This window comes from Nomascus leucogenys, chromosome 16 (assembly GCF_006542625.1).
Source record: "Nomascus leucogenys isolate Asia chromosome 16, Asia_NLE_v1, whole genome shotgun sequence".
Classification (NCBI taxonomy): domain Eukaryota; kingdom Metazoa; phylum Chordata; class Mammalia; order Primates; family Hylobatidae; genus Nomascus; species Nomascus leucogenys.
Genome location: NC_044396.1, coordinates 72,373,419 through 72,389,212, shown reverse-complemented (window position 1 = coordinate 72,389,212; position 15,794 = coordinate 72,373,419). Strand labels below are relative to the sequence as shown.

Here is a 15,794-nt window from a genome sequence, read left to right as displayed (position 1 = left end):
TAACAAAAGCACATAAAATATATATGTGGTGGTGTCTGGGCAGTGGGTGGGAAGGACAAATTTGCAGTTAATGCTAGACTAGGTGTGAGAGTAGATCAGTCCTGTGCTCAAGCAGAGAACATTATAATTGCATTAGAGAAGCAAGGCTCAATCACTTCTGTATTATTTCCACAGCCCTATCCATAGAAAAGTCTCAACAATACTGAACGAAAATAAAGATGCTTGCATAGGGAGGAAGATTTCTGATAAAATAAGTATAGGATCCAAGAGGGGGGAAAAGCAAGAACTTCTTCCCCAGCAATTCCAACAATAAGGAGTCCAGCAGCCTACTTGAACATCAACATCAAAACAATGAATATGATGAAAAATATATACCTAACATGTATATTTACCCGACAATACCAGAACATTCTACCTGACACAGAAAATGTAATCTAAAATGAACATGTAAATAAAAGGATACAACTCAAATTCAATATCCGACATATAGCAGGAAGGTAGATCTGATAATTTTATCATCTGCACGAATTCTAAAGCAGGGCCATAATAATGGAAAACCTAGAAAAGAAATTAAAATTGTGTAATATTTAAATACCATAAACGAAAGTAAACAAATTCGTGATTAAGGGTTTAAAACTTTAAAATGGATCTTAAAAAGCAACTTTTTACACATTAAGCATGCCTAGCATTTAATCCTCTATAGCAGAGCAGAATTTCTTCAATTTCAATTCTACCTTTCAGGGTAGAGAAACAGACATGGAGATCACTTAGTAACCAGGAAGAGCTTTCACAGGAGAAAGTAAGTATGGGAAGAGGTAAGCAACAGAGGACAAGTGTTCTCAACTTTTGCTGTTTATCTCCAACAAGACAGACAGGTGATACAATAGGCTATAGTGTTGAAGAAACAAATTAGCAACCTACCTCTGCAGGCGGAATCTGCAGACTAAAAAAGTGAAAGAAAAGACACTCCAGGATGAACTTAGGCTGAGTGGTACACTGACATTAAAAAAAAAAAAAAATTCTAGCGAAAAGACTAAATAAATTACAGAGAGAGATAGTGAAGCCAGCATGTGCTAATTAACATAGAAATCTCCATTTAGAAAAAATAAAATTTCAGTACTGTATTTCTTGGGCAAAGCCTAAAACTAGAGTGTGTTATTGAAGGTCAGCTATTTCAACAGTTGGAGCCACAGTACTTCACATGAAAGGCAAAGAAAAGGGCACACTTCTTGAAGAAGTTACACAAAGTTTTAGACTTGTAAAAAGCAGAGTAATTTCACCATACATGATTATGTGTATATATATCTATAATCATAAACATATGTGTTTATACAGTGTGTCTATACATATACAGAGAGAGAGAATATGAATTTTACATTATTGAAGAAGTTGTACTCTAAGATTCTCTTCAACAGTAGCAAAAATTTGGATACATTATTCATACTTGAAGAAAAGTTGAGGTCATGAATCTTACGATTCTAATCTTTAGAAAAGAATTTAATATTCCGTGAAAGATGGCCATAGTAAGTTACTTAAAGTAAGCAATTCTAAACAAATATTGAGAAATGAGTTCAAATCAAATTATACCCTCTTTTTGTACCACCCTTTGATTAGAAAATATTAACCATCAATCTGACATCCTTTTAACTTCATGCCCACTGTTTTCCATGTTCTTAAATTAGTTCTTTTAAAATGAATTCTAAGGTACCTTCATATAAATATCTCTTCTTATGTTATTTTTCCAATGTTAAAAAGCCAACTAAACCTTTTCCTAATTATTATATTTTATAATTACTTGCATTTTAAGAACAAATGTTCAGGAGATATGGGGCAAGAACTGATACTTCTTACACTATAAGTTAAGCATATATCAGGTACTATGTCACATATTAAACTCTCACCTCATTTAATCCTCATAACTTTGTAAGATAAGTGTGTTACTATTGCCTCCACTTCACAAATGGGTTAATCAATCTACCCAAGGTTATAAACAAAAACTTATAGGTGACACGGTTAGGTTCCAAACCCATGTTTACCTAACATCAAAACATATCCTCTTCTCTCTATGTCATATTCTTTCCAAACTGAGTCTTTGACAGGTCACATAGTAAAGTCCAAACCAAAGATGGTTTCAGGACTATACACATTTAGTATCATTACATTTTTTTAAACATCTAAAACAATGACAATTTCACCAAAATTTAATGCTGATGACACAGTATAACTTAAGTTCTTAATTATATTAAAAATTATGCTAGTGATCACACTTAAGTACATATATTAGTAATATTAAGTCAAGATTCAAACATATTTTATAGGAACAAAAATACACATGAATGATAACACAAAAAAATTAAACACGATTACCTTTGGCAAAATATTCTTTTCCTTTGATCGTATTATCTTTTTGGCAAGGAAGTCAGTATTTAAATTAGATATACTAAAATTCTTAGGTGTGACTCCCTTTAAACAAAATTCAGGAAAACTAATTTCAAATCCAAACTGAAAAGAGATCAAGAAAACACAGTTATGAGTGTCATGAATAATGCTATAAAGATTAATACATCTTATTACAATGTAACAGTTGAGGGGAAACCCATGTATATATTTTTGATTCCTCAGCTCAAAAGTGTGCTTCTTACATTTAGGTACACATCCTATTTTAACTTAGACATCAATTTTTCAGGTTTTCATGAAAAGCTCTCATTGGCCCTTCACCAGCTGGCAAGAGTATGTTAAGCTCATTCTATGCAGCCACAGGACCAAACAACCTCTTTTGCATTGTTCAATATCTGGCTTCCTACCAGTCTGTAAGTTATGCAAAGACAGAAGCTGTCTGTCTTGTTCCTTTTTTTTTTTGGCTTTGAGATGGAGTTTCACTCTTGTGGCCCAGGCTGGAGTGCAGTGGCGCAATCTTGCCTGACTTCAATCTCCACCTCCTGGGTTCAAGTGATTCTCCTGCCTCAGCCTCCTGAGTAGTTGGGATTATAGGGACCTGCCACCATGCCCAGCTAATTTTTTGTATTTTTAGTAGACATGGGGTTTCACCATGTTGGCCAGGCTGGTCTTGAACTCCTGACCTCGGGTGATCCACCCGCCTTGGCCTCCCAAAGTGCTGGGATTACAGGCGTGAGCCACCACACCTGGTTCTATCTTATTCTTTACTAGATCCTTAGTACAGTGTCTCACATAGTTTGTCTTTGACAAATGTTGCTGATAAGATCAATTGCTGCAGAAGTAGTAATAGCAAGGATGCTAATAATAGTAATGGTAGGCACAACAATAGTGATAGCTAACGCTTACTGAGTGGTTACTCTGTGCTTTAAATAATTTAATCCTCACAAAAATCTATGTGATAGGAACTATTATCATCATCTTACAGACGAAGACAACTGCAGCACCAAGAGGCTAAGCATTACACAACATGCTAGAAAGAAAAAAGGGTTGGGATTTGATTGTAGGCAATATAACTCTAGAATCTATGTCCTTAATCACCGTAATGCCTCTTGACTAAAAAGCTGTTCTCTACCAAAAAAAGTAATTTCAAGTTTTAAATGCATCCAGTGGAGATATGGACATTTAATTTCCTATTCAAGAGAATAAAAGAATCACATGAAAAGAACTCTGCCATTATCTCTCTGCCTGTAAACATGCAGTTTCAGAAAACATACAAAAGCAATTCTAGCAAACTCTATCTTCCGCTCTTCCACTTGGCTATGTGGGGTTTTTTTGGGTTTTTTTGTTTGTTTGTTTGTTTTTGAGACGGAGTCTTGCTCTGTCGCCCAGACTACAGTGCAGTGGTGCGATCTCAGCTCACTGAAACCTCTGCCTCCCAGGTTCATGCCATTCTCCTGCCTCAGCCTCTTGAGTAGCTGGGACTACAGGCACCTGCCACCATGCCCGGCTAATTTTTTATATTTTTAGTAGAGACGGGGTTTCACCGTGTTAGCCAGGATGGTCTCGATCTTCTGACCTTGTGATCCGCCCCCCTTGGCCTCCCAAAGTGCTGGGATTATAGGCGTGAGCCACCCACTGCGCCTTGCCTATGTGGGATTTCTTTATATTAAAACATTTACAGAGAAAATTCACCTGCAGATTTAACCTGTCTGAGATTAGGATGAGCAAGCATGCAAATCAACAAGACAAATCCAGCCACATTGATTTCTGTTGTCTAATCAGAGATTTTATTAAACCATTATTAAGGGTGAATTAAAAAGGAAGAAAAATTTCTAGTAATTAGTGTAACAAAACTTCAGAGGAACTCAAAAGCCTACTCATGCTCCCATGCTACCCTAAATAAACATTAAGAAACTTTCTTAGTTTAGTTTTGCCTATCTACATAATACATAAATTACTATGAACACTTATTTCAAAATGGACATAACTTACAAAACCCACAAACATTCTTTCATAGTAAGAGACGTCAAAATGAAATACAAACTTCATAGAAATTCAGGATTAGAAGAGTCCACCTAATACAACATTCTCATCTTATAATTGAGAAATCTGGGGTCCAGTAATGTTAAAAAAATTTGTTCAAAATCTGGGGGCTGGTTAGCAAACAGCAAAAATCACCTAAGGTAGTATTATGGGAAGACAACATGCTCTAAGCAATTTTTCTAGTAGTTTACACATGTAATAAAACAAAGCAATTTGGATAAACAACATGAACTTGATTAATGTCAAATTCTACGTTTTAAAAGAACGTTACATTCTGGAAATAGCACTCGAATATAATCATGTTATTATGTGATTAAAGTTAATTAAAATCAAATAAAAATTCAGTTCATTGGTGGAACTACTCACATATAAAGTGCTCAGTAGTAATAAGTGGTTTATAGGCTACTGTATTAGCACAGATATAGAACATTTCCATTATTGCAGAAAGTTCTACTTAGATAGTGCTATTCTAGAATATCTTTATAAGGTACATTTTCATTAAGATTTATTTAAATATCTGTGTTGTAAATAAAATTGAAAGGCCCATTTGGCAAACTGTGAATAATCCATTTACCTTTCTTTCCCATATCTGTATTTTCCCCCTCCATAATTCCTTTGAATCAATAACATTTCTGAGATCTTCTAAAGATACAACATTAGCAGAAAGGTATTCTGCAATTTTCTGACAGTTTCTATAAAAAAAAGATTACAACAATTAAAAACAGGGTTTTATATTTCACTAATTTAATCATTATAGTTAACTACAAGCCTAAGAGGCAAAATTGCAAAATTTATATTGCTGTATTTTTCCTACTAATATGAAACACCTATTAAGTCAGTCTCTAAGTGCATTGCTGTCACATGTTCATTTACTCCCAACATCCTCACAAATTTAGAGTAATTATCTTTAGTACTAAGGATGAAGAAATAGACTTTCCTCTTACTATTGGCTTAAAGGTGTCAGATGTACATAAACACACACACAGGCACAATGTCACTTCCTTATCTTCAGAAAGAGAACTGCTCTCCTATATTGTCCCCATACAGCTTTGTATGGAACTCTATAACAGCACTCATCACAGACTATCTTGACTGTTAGCATTCCTGTTTCTCCCTGCACTTCAATGAAAAAGACCATGTCTTCTCACTTTCTTAACTTACCAGCGTCTATTCCTATGCTTGCCGTAAAGGTATTGCTCAATAAACATTCGTTAAATGAAAACAAATCATGAAGTTATTAAATCCAACTGAATGCTTATTTAAGGATCAAAATTGTAATATACAATTAATCCTTGCTAAAATATCATAAAATACAAGTGTATATTTATTCCTACGTTGACACATAACAGAAAACCAAATACAACATGACAAATCCAGTGTATCTATGTTCAAAAGCATACAGTGTGCTTATAGAATTAATCCTCAATAATGGTTGTAAAACAGCATCAATAATATTTACTAAAAACTTAAATATCTCAGAAACAGAAATATAAAATATGAAACATCTAGATTCTTCTCAATACACAAATTTGCAATCACGGTATAACATAAAATTTTATCTCGTCACATCAAAATAATTTTCAAATGCTGAGTCTGAAAAGAGAATAGTATGTTAATTGTGAAAACAGACAACGCAGACAATAATCAAATATGAACAAAGAAGCTTACATTTCACAATGATTTACTGCTATAGTGATCTTTGCTGAATACCATTCTCTCAAATGTTTTAATGCTCCTACAGTAGGTAAACAGTCTTTCAATTTAGGAGGATCTTTGTCAGAAAGCAATAGTATTATATCTACCATTGCTCTACCTAGAAAGAGAAAAAGGCATTTTTGTAATTTTTAAAAAGTTAGATCTGAAATGTCTCAAAAGAGTACCCCGAACAACTGAATTTTATGTTTATTTAGAAAAATGAATTACATATTTATTTAGAAGACAAAGGAAGATTTTAGTTTTAATTTCTGAAATTCTTCAAAACAATATATGTCCTCAGGAATTCAAACTTTTTAAATGTTTATCATTTGACTGAAAGCCATGTTATCTTGAAATAGCTAGCATATACTAGAAAACAATAAACTATATCATAATTACTTGCCAATTCTGCAGCAGTGGTTAATTACACACATTGCTCTTAAGATCATCAATGCTATTGTACTCAACAGAGAAAAAAAAAACCTGTGCGATTTCATTATATTTTTCTAAACATAATTTTGTTATCCAAAAGAGAATGAATTAGTGCAAAACTGTAATGTTCAAATAAATGATGTCTCTTTTATAAAGGACAATACAACACTCAGAAAACCAATTATACTGACATCATCATTGGATCCTGAGAAAAAATAACCTCCCAAAACTTTAAATTTTATAAAATTATACATTTCCCGAAGGACTACAGAAATCAAAATGAAACAAACTGGAGATAAATTTGATAATGAAAGTATTCTAATTTGCCAAAACAACTATGTAATATTTCAGTGCATACTTTGAACTCAACACATTTCATTTTAAAAGTTGATATGTTTGTCAACTCATTCAGTCATTTTTCTATGTGGGGCTTTTTGTACTAATATATGATCTCCTTGAATATAGAGATCAGACTAACTATAAGCTATAAGCTCCTTTATGTTAATGACAGATGCTTTATTCATCATGGTACACTTGGCTGCTAGTACAAATATTTACTTAATAATGACCTTCAATAAACAAAGTATTCAGAAAAGAATACTCCTCAAGTATTTGCGGATGCCAACTGTACCAAATATTAGAAGACAGCTACTCGATTAACACAAAGGAAAAAAGAAAAAAAACAGTTTTAGGAATATTATGATACAGTATTTCACAAAGTATTCTTTCCACTATGGGGGAAAAAATAGGTTCGATAAAAAAAATGCTGAGGAAACACCTTCTTTTATGGTATGACATTCCATTTGATAATGCATATAGTAACTTCACCATAAAAGAATGTTATCCAAATTATCAACGCTAAATAATCTCCTTCTTAAAGAGCTGTTTATGGGATTAGTCTTCTACAGAACGTCTCTGAAAAGCAACAGTCTGTAGTAGAAAGATTCTTCTTCAGCAATAACTAAAGAAACAGAGATAGTTATTTAATGTTCTAAGTTCTAATTTTTGCCTAACTAAATGAAAACAATGAAAAGAACTGCTACATCTCAGTAATGTACTCTCATGGATACATTCTGTATCAACTTCAATTAAAAATTGCTTTGCATTTTTTAATTTAAAGATTAGAGTGAGAACACTAACATAAAGAACGAACTTATCATTTATTCATAAAAAGTGTAATAAGATAAGATACAAATTATTGAAAGCAGTCACAAAATATTACCAGGAGCAGGAAGCTTGTCTGATAACTGATGCAAATTTTCTGCAGCTTCTTCATAGAGACTAAAATAAAAGGGTAAGTTAGGAAAAGAAAACCCCACAAATATATTTATATATAATCATAATAGGTAATATTAACTAAAAAGATTGTTGTACAGACACTGTTAAACAGGTTAGACGTATAATCTCATTTGATCTTTATGACAATTCCAGGAGGTACTACTATAATACTATTATTATCTCAACTTTAAATAACTTGCCTAAAGTTACATAATTAGTATGTATGGAAGCTAGGATTCAAACCCTGAGTACAAGTTCTTACCCACACCCCAAAAACAAACAAAAAAAAGGGAATAAAACTCCCTAAATTATAACTAGCATATTAAATATAAATCATAACTAACAGACCAAACATTTTTTTGGAACCTTTTATTTATTCATTTATTTTTGGTTTTTGGGTTTCTTTTGAGACAGGGTCTGACTCTGTCACCCAGGCTGGAGTGCAGTGGCATGATCACAGCTCACTGCGCCTCAATCCCCCGGGCTCAGGAGATCCTCCCACCTCAGCCTCCTGCATAGCTGGGATAGCTGGGACGACAAGCACACGCCACCATGCCCGGCTAATTTTTTTAGTTTTTGTAGAGACGGGGTTCTGCCATGTTGCCCAGGCTGGTCTCAAACTCCTGGGCTCAAGTTATCCGTCTGCCTCAGCCTCCCAAAGTGCTGGCATTACAGGCATGAGCCACTGCACCCAGCCATTTTTCTGAATCTTAAAAGTAAGAAAATGCTAAGTGTTTTAATAAAAAAGGACACGATTTTTCTCTGAATGGTATTTAACAGTCTTGACTAAAGAATATGACACCCTCTTCAGATCTTCAGAACTTATTAGTTTTATCTATATGATGCAATTTTTTTCTCAAAAAAAGTTTATTATATAGCATAAAGGTACTTAAATCCTTTATTAGAAACCCACCATCGTCTTAGAAACTTAAGGCATCTTATGTAAACTCTAGTTTTCAGGCTCCCCCTTGTGGACATAATTATTAGGTCACTTATCAGAAACTTTTATACTTGTCTTTTAATAGTGGTAGGAAAACATATGGGACGATAAGAGTTTTTAAGGGTAAATGAAAGCACCTAAGAAATCATCTAACAGTACTTCAGTACTTTATGGATGAGAAAACAAAGGACCAGAGAAGTTACGTGACTGGCCTCAGATTGTGTAAATAAAGTCTACCTCTACTAATCCCTGGTTCAGTGATATTTCTCTGGTTCGGAAAGGTCTCCTTTTATTAATCAGTACAAACAAATATGATCTGGAAAAAGGAAAACGAAATTTTTTAAGTCTATAGCTACTTACAGATATGTGAATACTAAAATAAGAGCAGTTTTGTCATGAAATGTTATGAAAGACTAAAAAAAGGTATTAACTATAAGAGGTGGTATATTTCAGGAAGAGAAAAATTATTATCACAACTTATGTCACCTGGATCAACTTACATATTGTACCACAATTGAAAAAAACCTAAGTGAACTCAATCATGTATATATAATCCTCACAAACTCTATGGATTTTAAAAGGTACCTGAAATGCTGCAAATACACATAAAGAAGTCACAGATTTCGGCCTCAAATAGCAAAATGAAAATGATACTTTGGTATGAATGCTAGCTATTAACATTAAATAACATTTCTATTCAAGCTTTTAAAATACATTATTGGCCAGGCACAGTGGCTCACAGCTGTACTCCCAGCAGTTTGGGAGGCCAAGGCAGGCAGATTGCTTGAGCTCAGGAATTCGAGATCAGCCTGAACAACATGGCGACACGGTATCTCTACAAAAAAAACACAAAAATTAGCTGGGTGTGGTGGTGCACACCTGTAGTTCCAGCTACTCTGGAAGCTGAGGTCGGAGGATCGCTTGAGCCCAGAAGGTCTAGGCTGCAGCAAGCCATGACTGCACCACTGCACTGCAGCCTGGGTGACAAAGCAAGACCCTGTTTCAAAATAAAATAAAACATTAGGCAGAATTTATCTTCAAGAAAGTAACATGTTAATTAAATTATCACTTTTTATGATTCTTGACATTACGTAAGCTTAAGAAACATGCATTTTAAAGAATTTTATTCAAATAAAAGGCCCAAATTGCCTTATGTCTTCCAAAGTGAAGAGTCAAAAATTTCAATTAATTAGAGTTTCGTCAGTAAAGATGCTAAAATATATAATCTTCATTCTCATGGATTAAAATAACTGTCTAATATTAAGTATTTTAATGATAATACAAAAACCATATAAGCATACTCAGCCAAGGATAATGATTCCCTGCTATTACTATCTTCTTCTTCAAAACACTCAACAGCACCCAAACATTCTTCGATATTTGTTTGAAGAACATCTTCAATTTCATCTTTTTCTGTATCAAAATGTATCTCTTGCCAATCAGAACTACAAAACTAATAAATCAAAAGGTTGTATTAAATAATGGATCATGAAATTATTTATATTAGTAAAGACATTCATTAGTAGCTATTTTTAAATTTATATTACCTGATAAAATCCATATATTGCCTGCACTGCAAAGAACCACTTCTTGGAACCAGGTATACCACCCACTGAACAGGCTTGAAAATGAAACCACACTTATTATTAGAAAGGCATACCATAAATAAGTAGATGACACAGCATATATACTGTACTTACAGACCATAACTTTGAAACATATTACATAATTATCCAACATATATATGTGGATCTTTTAAAAATCCCTGCTAAAAATTCAAATAAAACAATCTACCTAAAGAGCAAAATTCTTTACTCACAATAAATACTTGGCTTTCATTTGTCACAATTCAAAATTCGTATTATTATTTTTTATTATTTTAATCATCATTTCACACAGATTACAATCTACCATAAAGATGTTGAAAATACAGCTACTCAGTTACTACTGAGTAAAGCAAAACCATGTAAGTCATTTTAGTGAAAACAATTCCCTCTCCAAAGACCATGCAGGTTGGTTCAGCCTGACTAGAGACAGAGGCATTAAAGAGCAACCCCAGTCTAAAGATAAGGAAGACGCTCTTCTTGGAGAATGGAGTATTACATGAAGATATAAAATTAAGGGTCACCTCAAGGTATGTGTCAAGGAGTCATAAAGAATTTAGAGCTATGTATAGAAATTAGACTCAAAACAGGAAGAAGAAATGTAGTAACTGAGGCTTAACTAATGGAAGGAAGCTAGGTAAGATGCTAAATTCTTATTACCACTTTCTTCCAACAATCTCAGCAGAAGACTCCTACTGCCTTAACAAAATAGAAGCTGTTAGGTAATAATCCCTATAACATCCTCTCAGGAAACACACAACTCAACTTGTATTGCCATTAATCTTTCCTCTTTCCTCCCCTTTAACCTGTAAGAGGCACTGTCCTTCCAATTCAATGTTATCCCCCACACCTCCTGAGACCACTGATTCTATTATCTAGTCCACTGATTATCTTTCCTGCATTTCAATCTGCTCCCTTCTGTCTGTTCTTTGTCATTGCCATTTAAATACACACAAGTGTTTCTCAAAGTATTTCTTTTTTTAAAAAAGGGGTCCCTTTAAATTCATCTCCACTTCACTTTCTTAGCTCTTCCTCAAAGATAAACTTCTGAAGGTGCTGTCCACACCTGACTGTCTCTATTTCCTTGTCAACTTTTCCACTTCCTTCCAAATGCATTTCAATTTGTTTTTTGTCTCCAATATGCCACTGAAAGAACACTCACCAAAGTCACCAATAACTGACTTGTTACTAAATCTAGCAGTTTTTAGTTCTGTTGTTATTTGACCTCTCAGCATAAAAGAAGAATCAAAGATGACATATTTGACTACTTTCTCTTTAAAACACTTGGTTTCTGTGGCACCCATCTTTCTGGCTGCTCCTTATTCTTTTTAAAAACTGGTGTTCAGTTCTTCCAAATACTGGGATTCAGTTTGAGGCTTTCTGTTCTCCCTACTATCCATAAGCAATCCCATCCTTTCTCATGGCTTCACCTGACATCTATACATTGGTTCTATAATTTGTATTAATTGGTGCAAAAATAATTGTTTTTTTGCCATTATTTTTGCACCAACCCAATATCTCCAGCCCTCTCCTACATTTTGAGTTCCAGACACACATATCCAACTTTTGTAAAACATTTTTACTTTATTTTTACATTTTATTTTAGTAAACGTAAAACATTTTTACATTTTTACTTTTTACTTTGACATCTTACAGGCAACTATTAACAGGTTCCAAACTGAACATGTCATAGTCCCTCCAAATCTGGTTCTCCTTTCTCACTAAATGCCACCATCATGCCGTTATCCACACCAGAAACCTAATGTCATCCTTGATTCTTTTCTCATCCTTTCCTTCTTCTACATCATACCAATTCAACACTAAGGTAGGTGAATTCTACCCCCATAATTTCCTTCAGATCTATCCATTTTCCTCCACCCTGGCTGCCTCTCCCATTCCTCATTTGGTCTTCTACAGAATCCCCCTATACAGAAATAGCTATACTTTTCTCTAATCCATCTACTATACTGCAGGGAGAATACTTCAAAAGCACAGATCTGATCATGTCTCTTCCTTAATTAAAGCTTTTAATGGCTGCTGATTACCATTAGGAAAAAATCCAAACACCTTGACACTATTTACAAAATCCTCTAAATAGCCATGCCTACCTCTCCACCTTTATCCCAATTATAATCATATTCTACTTTCCGTCCCTCAAACTTGCCATATTACTGAAATCAATAATCCTAGTAGGGCAGGAAATTCAGCGCAGGCAGTTTCCATTTGCATGGCTCTGATATGCACAAATTCCAGTTACTGCAGCTTAAATAACACCAGTTCCCCAACAACCTGATTCAAATTTCAGTTACCATGGTATATTCATTAACTATAATTGCATAGTTTAAGACTTCATTGCAAGCTTCTCAGTCTACAAAACCACTGTATACATAAAAGATGTGTGTCATGATCAGTAACCAATCATGTTACTACTTTTAAAGTATGTCACTGATTGGTCACTGCACAAGTGCCACTCAGTTCACACACAGGTAGCAAAGGATGTAACTGTGTTGCCTTCTGGTTTCCCAGTGTAAACCCATGTGATATTTTATAAAAATGGATAAATGGATGAGGGAATTTTTTAAAAAGAGAGAGATAAACACCAAAGAAACAAAAAGTGCTAACACTGAAAGCAATCTTCAAAGCTAATGTAAACAGAGTTCTCAAAATAGCTGCTGTGACAAACACCTTTTGATGAAAAAGGTGAAGATGTCCCAGAGAAAATGAGGCTAGCAAAAACCTTAATATTAAAGGAACTCAGAGATATTTCACAACATTGAAAGTCCAGGTTGGGCACAGTGGCTCACATCTGTAATCCCAGCACTTTGGGAGGCCAAAACAGGTGGATTGCTTGAGCCCAGGTGTTCAAGACCAGCCTGGGCAACATAATGAAACCCTGTCTCTACAAAAAGTTAAAAAATTAGCCAGGTATGGTGGTTCATGCCTATAGTCCCTGCTACTCAGGAGGCTAAGGTAGAAGGATAGTGACACTTGAGCCGGGGAGGTTGAGGCTGCAGTGAACCATGATTGGGCCACTGGACTCCAGCCTGAGCAAAAAAGTGGGACCCTGTCTCAAAAAAGAAAAAAAAAAAAAATCGAAGAATAAAACATTGGAAGTTGATACAGCTGGAATATGATAATTCGCCAATAAAAGAAAAGATGTTCACTCTGTATCGTAAGTTACGTGATGATGCAAAGGTGGCAAGCACTGTTCAAACTACTCTTGGTAAGGTTTTTACAAAGAAATAAAACACTTTAATTCTCAATGTACCTAAGGTTTTTAAATTACAGTGTACAAAATAAATTTTATTTTTACTATTTTTTTATTTCCATAAAATTGTATAACAATAAGAGAATTTTTAATGTTTTGACAAAAAATATTAAAGGTCATGGGACAATTCTAATTTTTCTCATTGATTATTATATTAGGATTGCTTTGCACAATCAATTATAAAGTACAACACTATCATGCAAAACAAGGACCACATGTATAAGAAACCCCTAAACACACAAGGGGGAAGTAAAATTTATCATAAGAACCCCTAGAATACTCCCAAGAACTCTTTTACATATACATTTGAGGTGCAAATCAAAGAAAATCTTTCCTGCAATGATAGTAGTATAGACTAAAATTATACCAACTTGAAAATTAATGAGTACTACTAGGCCTTGGAAAACAGGCTAGGGTAGCATATACATATTAGAAATCATTCCCCATTGGTTTTAGTTGACACTGAGAGACAAGAGGTTCTCTAATGAAAGAAGAGAAAGGTGCAGGTTGTACAGTCACGGGAACTACAAAATTATCAAAAGGAGCAGACCGTTCCTTGCATCGACAGAAACTTCCTTCAGTTTTTAGGTATTGGTCTGTTTTGGCATCTCCATTTTCAGAACGTTTAAAGGACATTCCCAGTAATGGACAAGAAGCAGGAATAAAAGAAAAGATAACTATCAAAGTCAGTAAATGCATTTGTATAATGCCAGTAGAAGCTAAAGGAGGAAAGATTTTTACAAAGCACGGTTGGTCAAAAAAGCGAAATACTTCAAAAAGTCAAAGCAGATAAGAACTGAGAAAAGCTCATTGTGTTTAGTAATTATTAAGTACTTTTAAGAGAATCAGAACAGAAATAGGTAATTAAGAACAGAAATAAATAAATAAATGGTAAGGAAATCAGTGTGGGAACATTATTTATATATCTTTACTCATGATAAAATCATCCTCATAAAGCCACACTCCCCTTAGTTATACAGAACTAAGATAGGCAAGAAAATTTCATAAAAAGAGCAAAATTCAAGCTGAGAACCTAGAATAATTTTCATAACTTTACTATATTCAAGCATCTAGAAGAAAGGGGTAATTTATTTTTCGGTTTTGTACTCCCTTAGTTACCTCTGTAACTCAGTGCCTTGTACACAGTCAAGAAGTATTTCCTTGTACTCCTTAGGGTCTAAATTAATTAAGTTAATTTCCAATACAAATGCTGTGCCAAAGAAAAGAGAAATTTATTATACTTACCAGGGAAAGTACTATCTTCAGGATTAATTGAAACACTAATGCTTCTTTTCAAGAGGTGATAAACATTTGCTGCTGTGAAGTCTGAAAAAGAAAAGATAGACTAACTCAAAGGGCTCTAGATTTACATAATCTAACTTACTCCAATTTCACCATCAGAGACTCTCAAGACTAGTAGGTTGTACATAAAAGCACTAAATGCTGCTCAAGATCTGTTCAAGTTTTGATACAGAAAATCTAAAGCAAGCAGAGAAAATAGAAAAGGCTCCCAATCTGTGCATGCCAGTCAGTTAGCACGAATGCAAAATTCCCCTCAAAAGAATAATTTTAAAGAGAAGGGAAATTCTGTGACAATACCTTATACACAACCACATACATTTACTCCTCAAAATGCCTGTTTGATCGAAACAAATGAACACATAAAACGCAATATTGAATCTAGATGGGTGCACCAAAAAGCAGTGCAATCGCAAACAATTAAAATCATTTAAAATTCATCATTTGTTTTTAAAACTTAGTTTATATGTGGGATGTCTCCTCCCATTAGATGTAAATTCTAGGACAGCAAGATCTTTGTCCATCTTGCCCCTTTCTGTATTACCTGCATGTGAAACACAGGAGCAGAAATAATAAATGCATATATTTCCAAAAAGCAGGCAATCCCATTACTAAGGCATAGAAAAATTATTAAGTTAAATATTTACTATGCCAAGAACTTCTAAGGGCTGGAATCTTGCATCCACAAATTTATCCCTGTTTTTCCATGAAGATGCTATTTTTGCAGCCCTCATTAACTCTATCCCAGATAAAGTCCCAACTTCGTGGGACAACTACTATTGATCCCTCTTCAGCAGAACTTGATGACAAAACTCAAACTTCTTCCCGTCTCCACAAG

General features: G+C 34.2%; 1 protein-coding gene across 1 annotated transcript in view; it reads right to left on the bottom strand.

Annotated features, from left to right (window-relative positions):
- The window catches only part of MTBP (MDM2 binding protein), a 78,639-nt gene that overhangs the window by 62,643 nt on the left and 202 nt on the right, over positions 1 to 15,794 (bottom strand). The window contains exons 2-9 of the mRNA XM_003256161.2: positions 14,903 to 14,983; positions 10,333 to 10,406; positions 10,087 to 10,238; positions 7,790 to 7,848; positions 6,109 to 6,253; positions 5,015 to 5,132; positions 2,368 to 2,502; positions 464 to 558 (exon numbers count right to left, since the gene is read on the bottom strand). Of these exons, the coding sequence (XP_003256209.1) occupies positions 464 to 558; positions 2,368 to 2,502; positions 5,015 to 5,132; positions 6,109 to 6,253; positions 7,790 to 7,848; positions 10,087 to 10,238; positions 10,333 to 10,406; positions 14,903 to 14,983 (859 nt within the window). The remainder of the gene's footprint in view (positions 1 to 463; positions 559 to 2,367; positions 2,503 to 5,014; positions 5,133 to 6,108; positions 6,254 to 7,789; positions 7,849 to 10,086; positions 10,239 to 10,332; positions 10,407 to 14,902; positions 14,984 to 15,794) is intronic.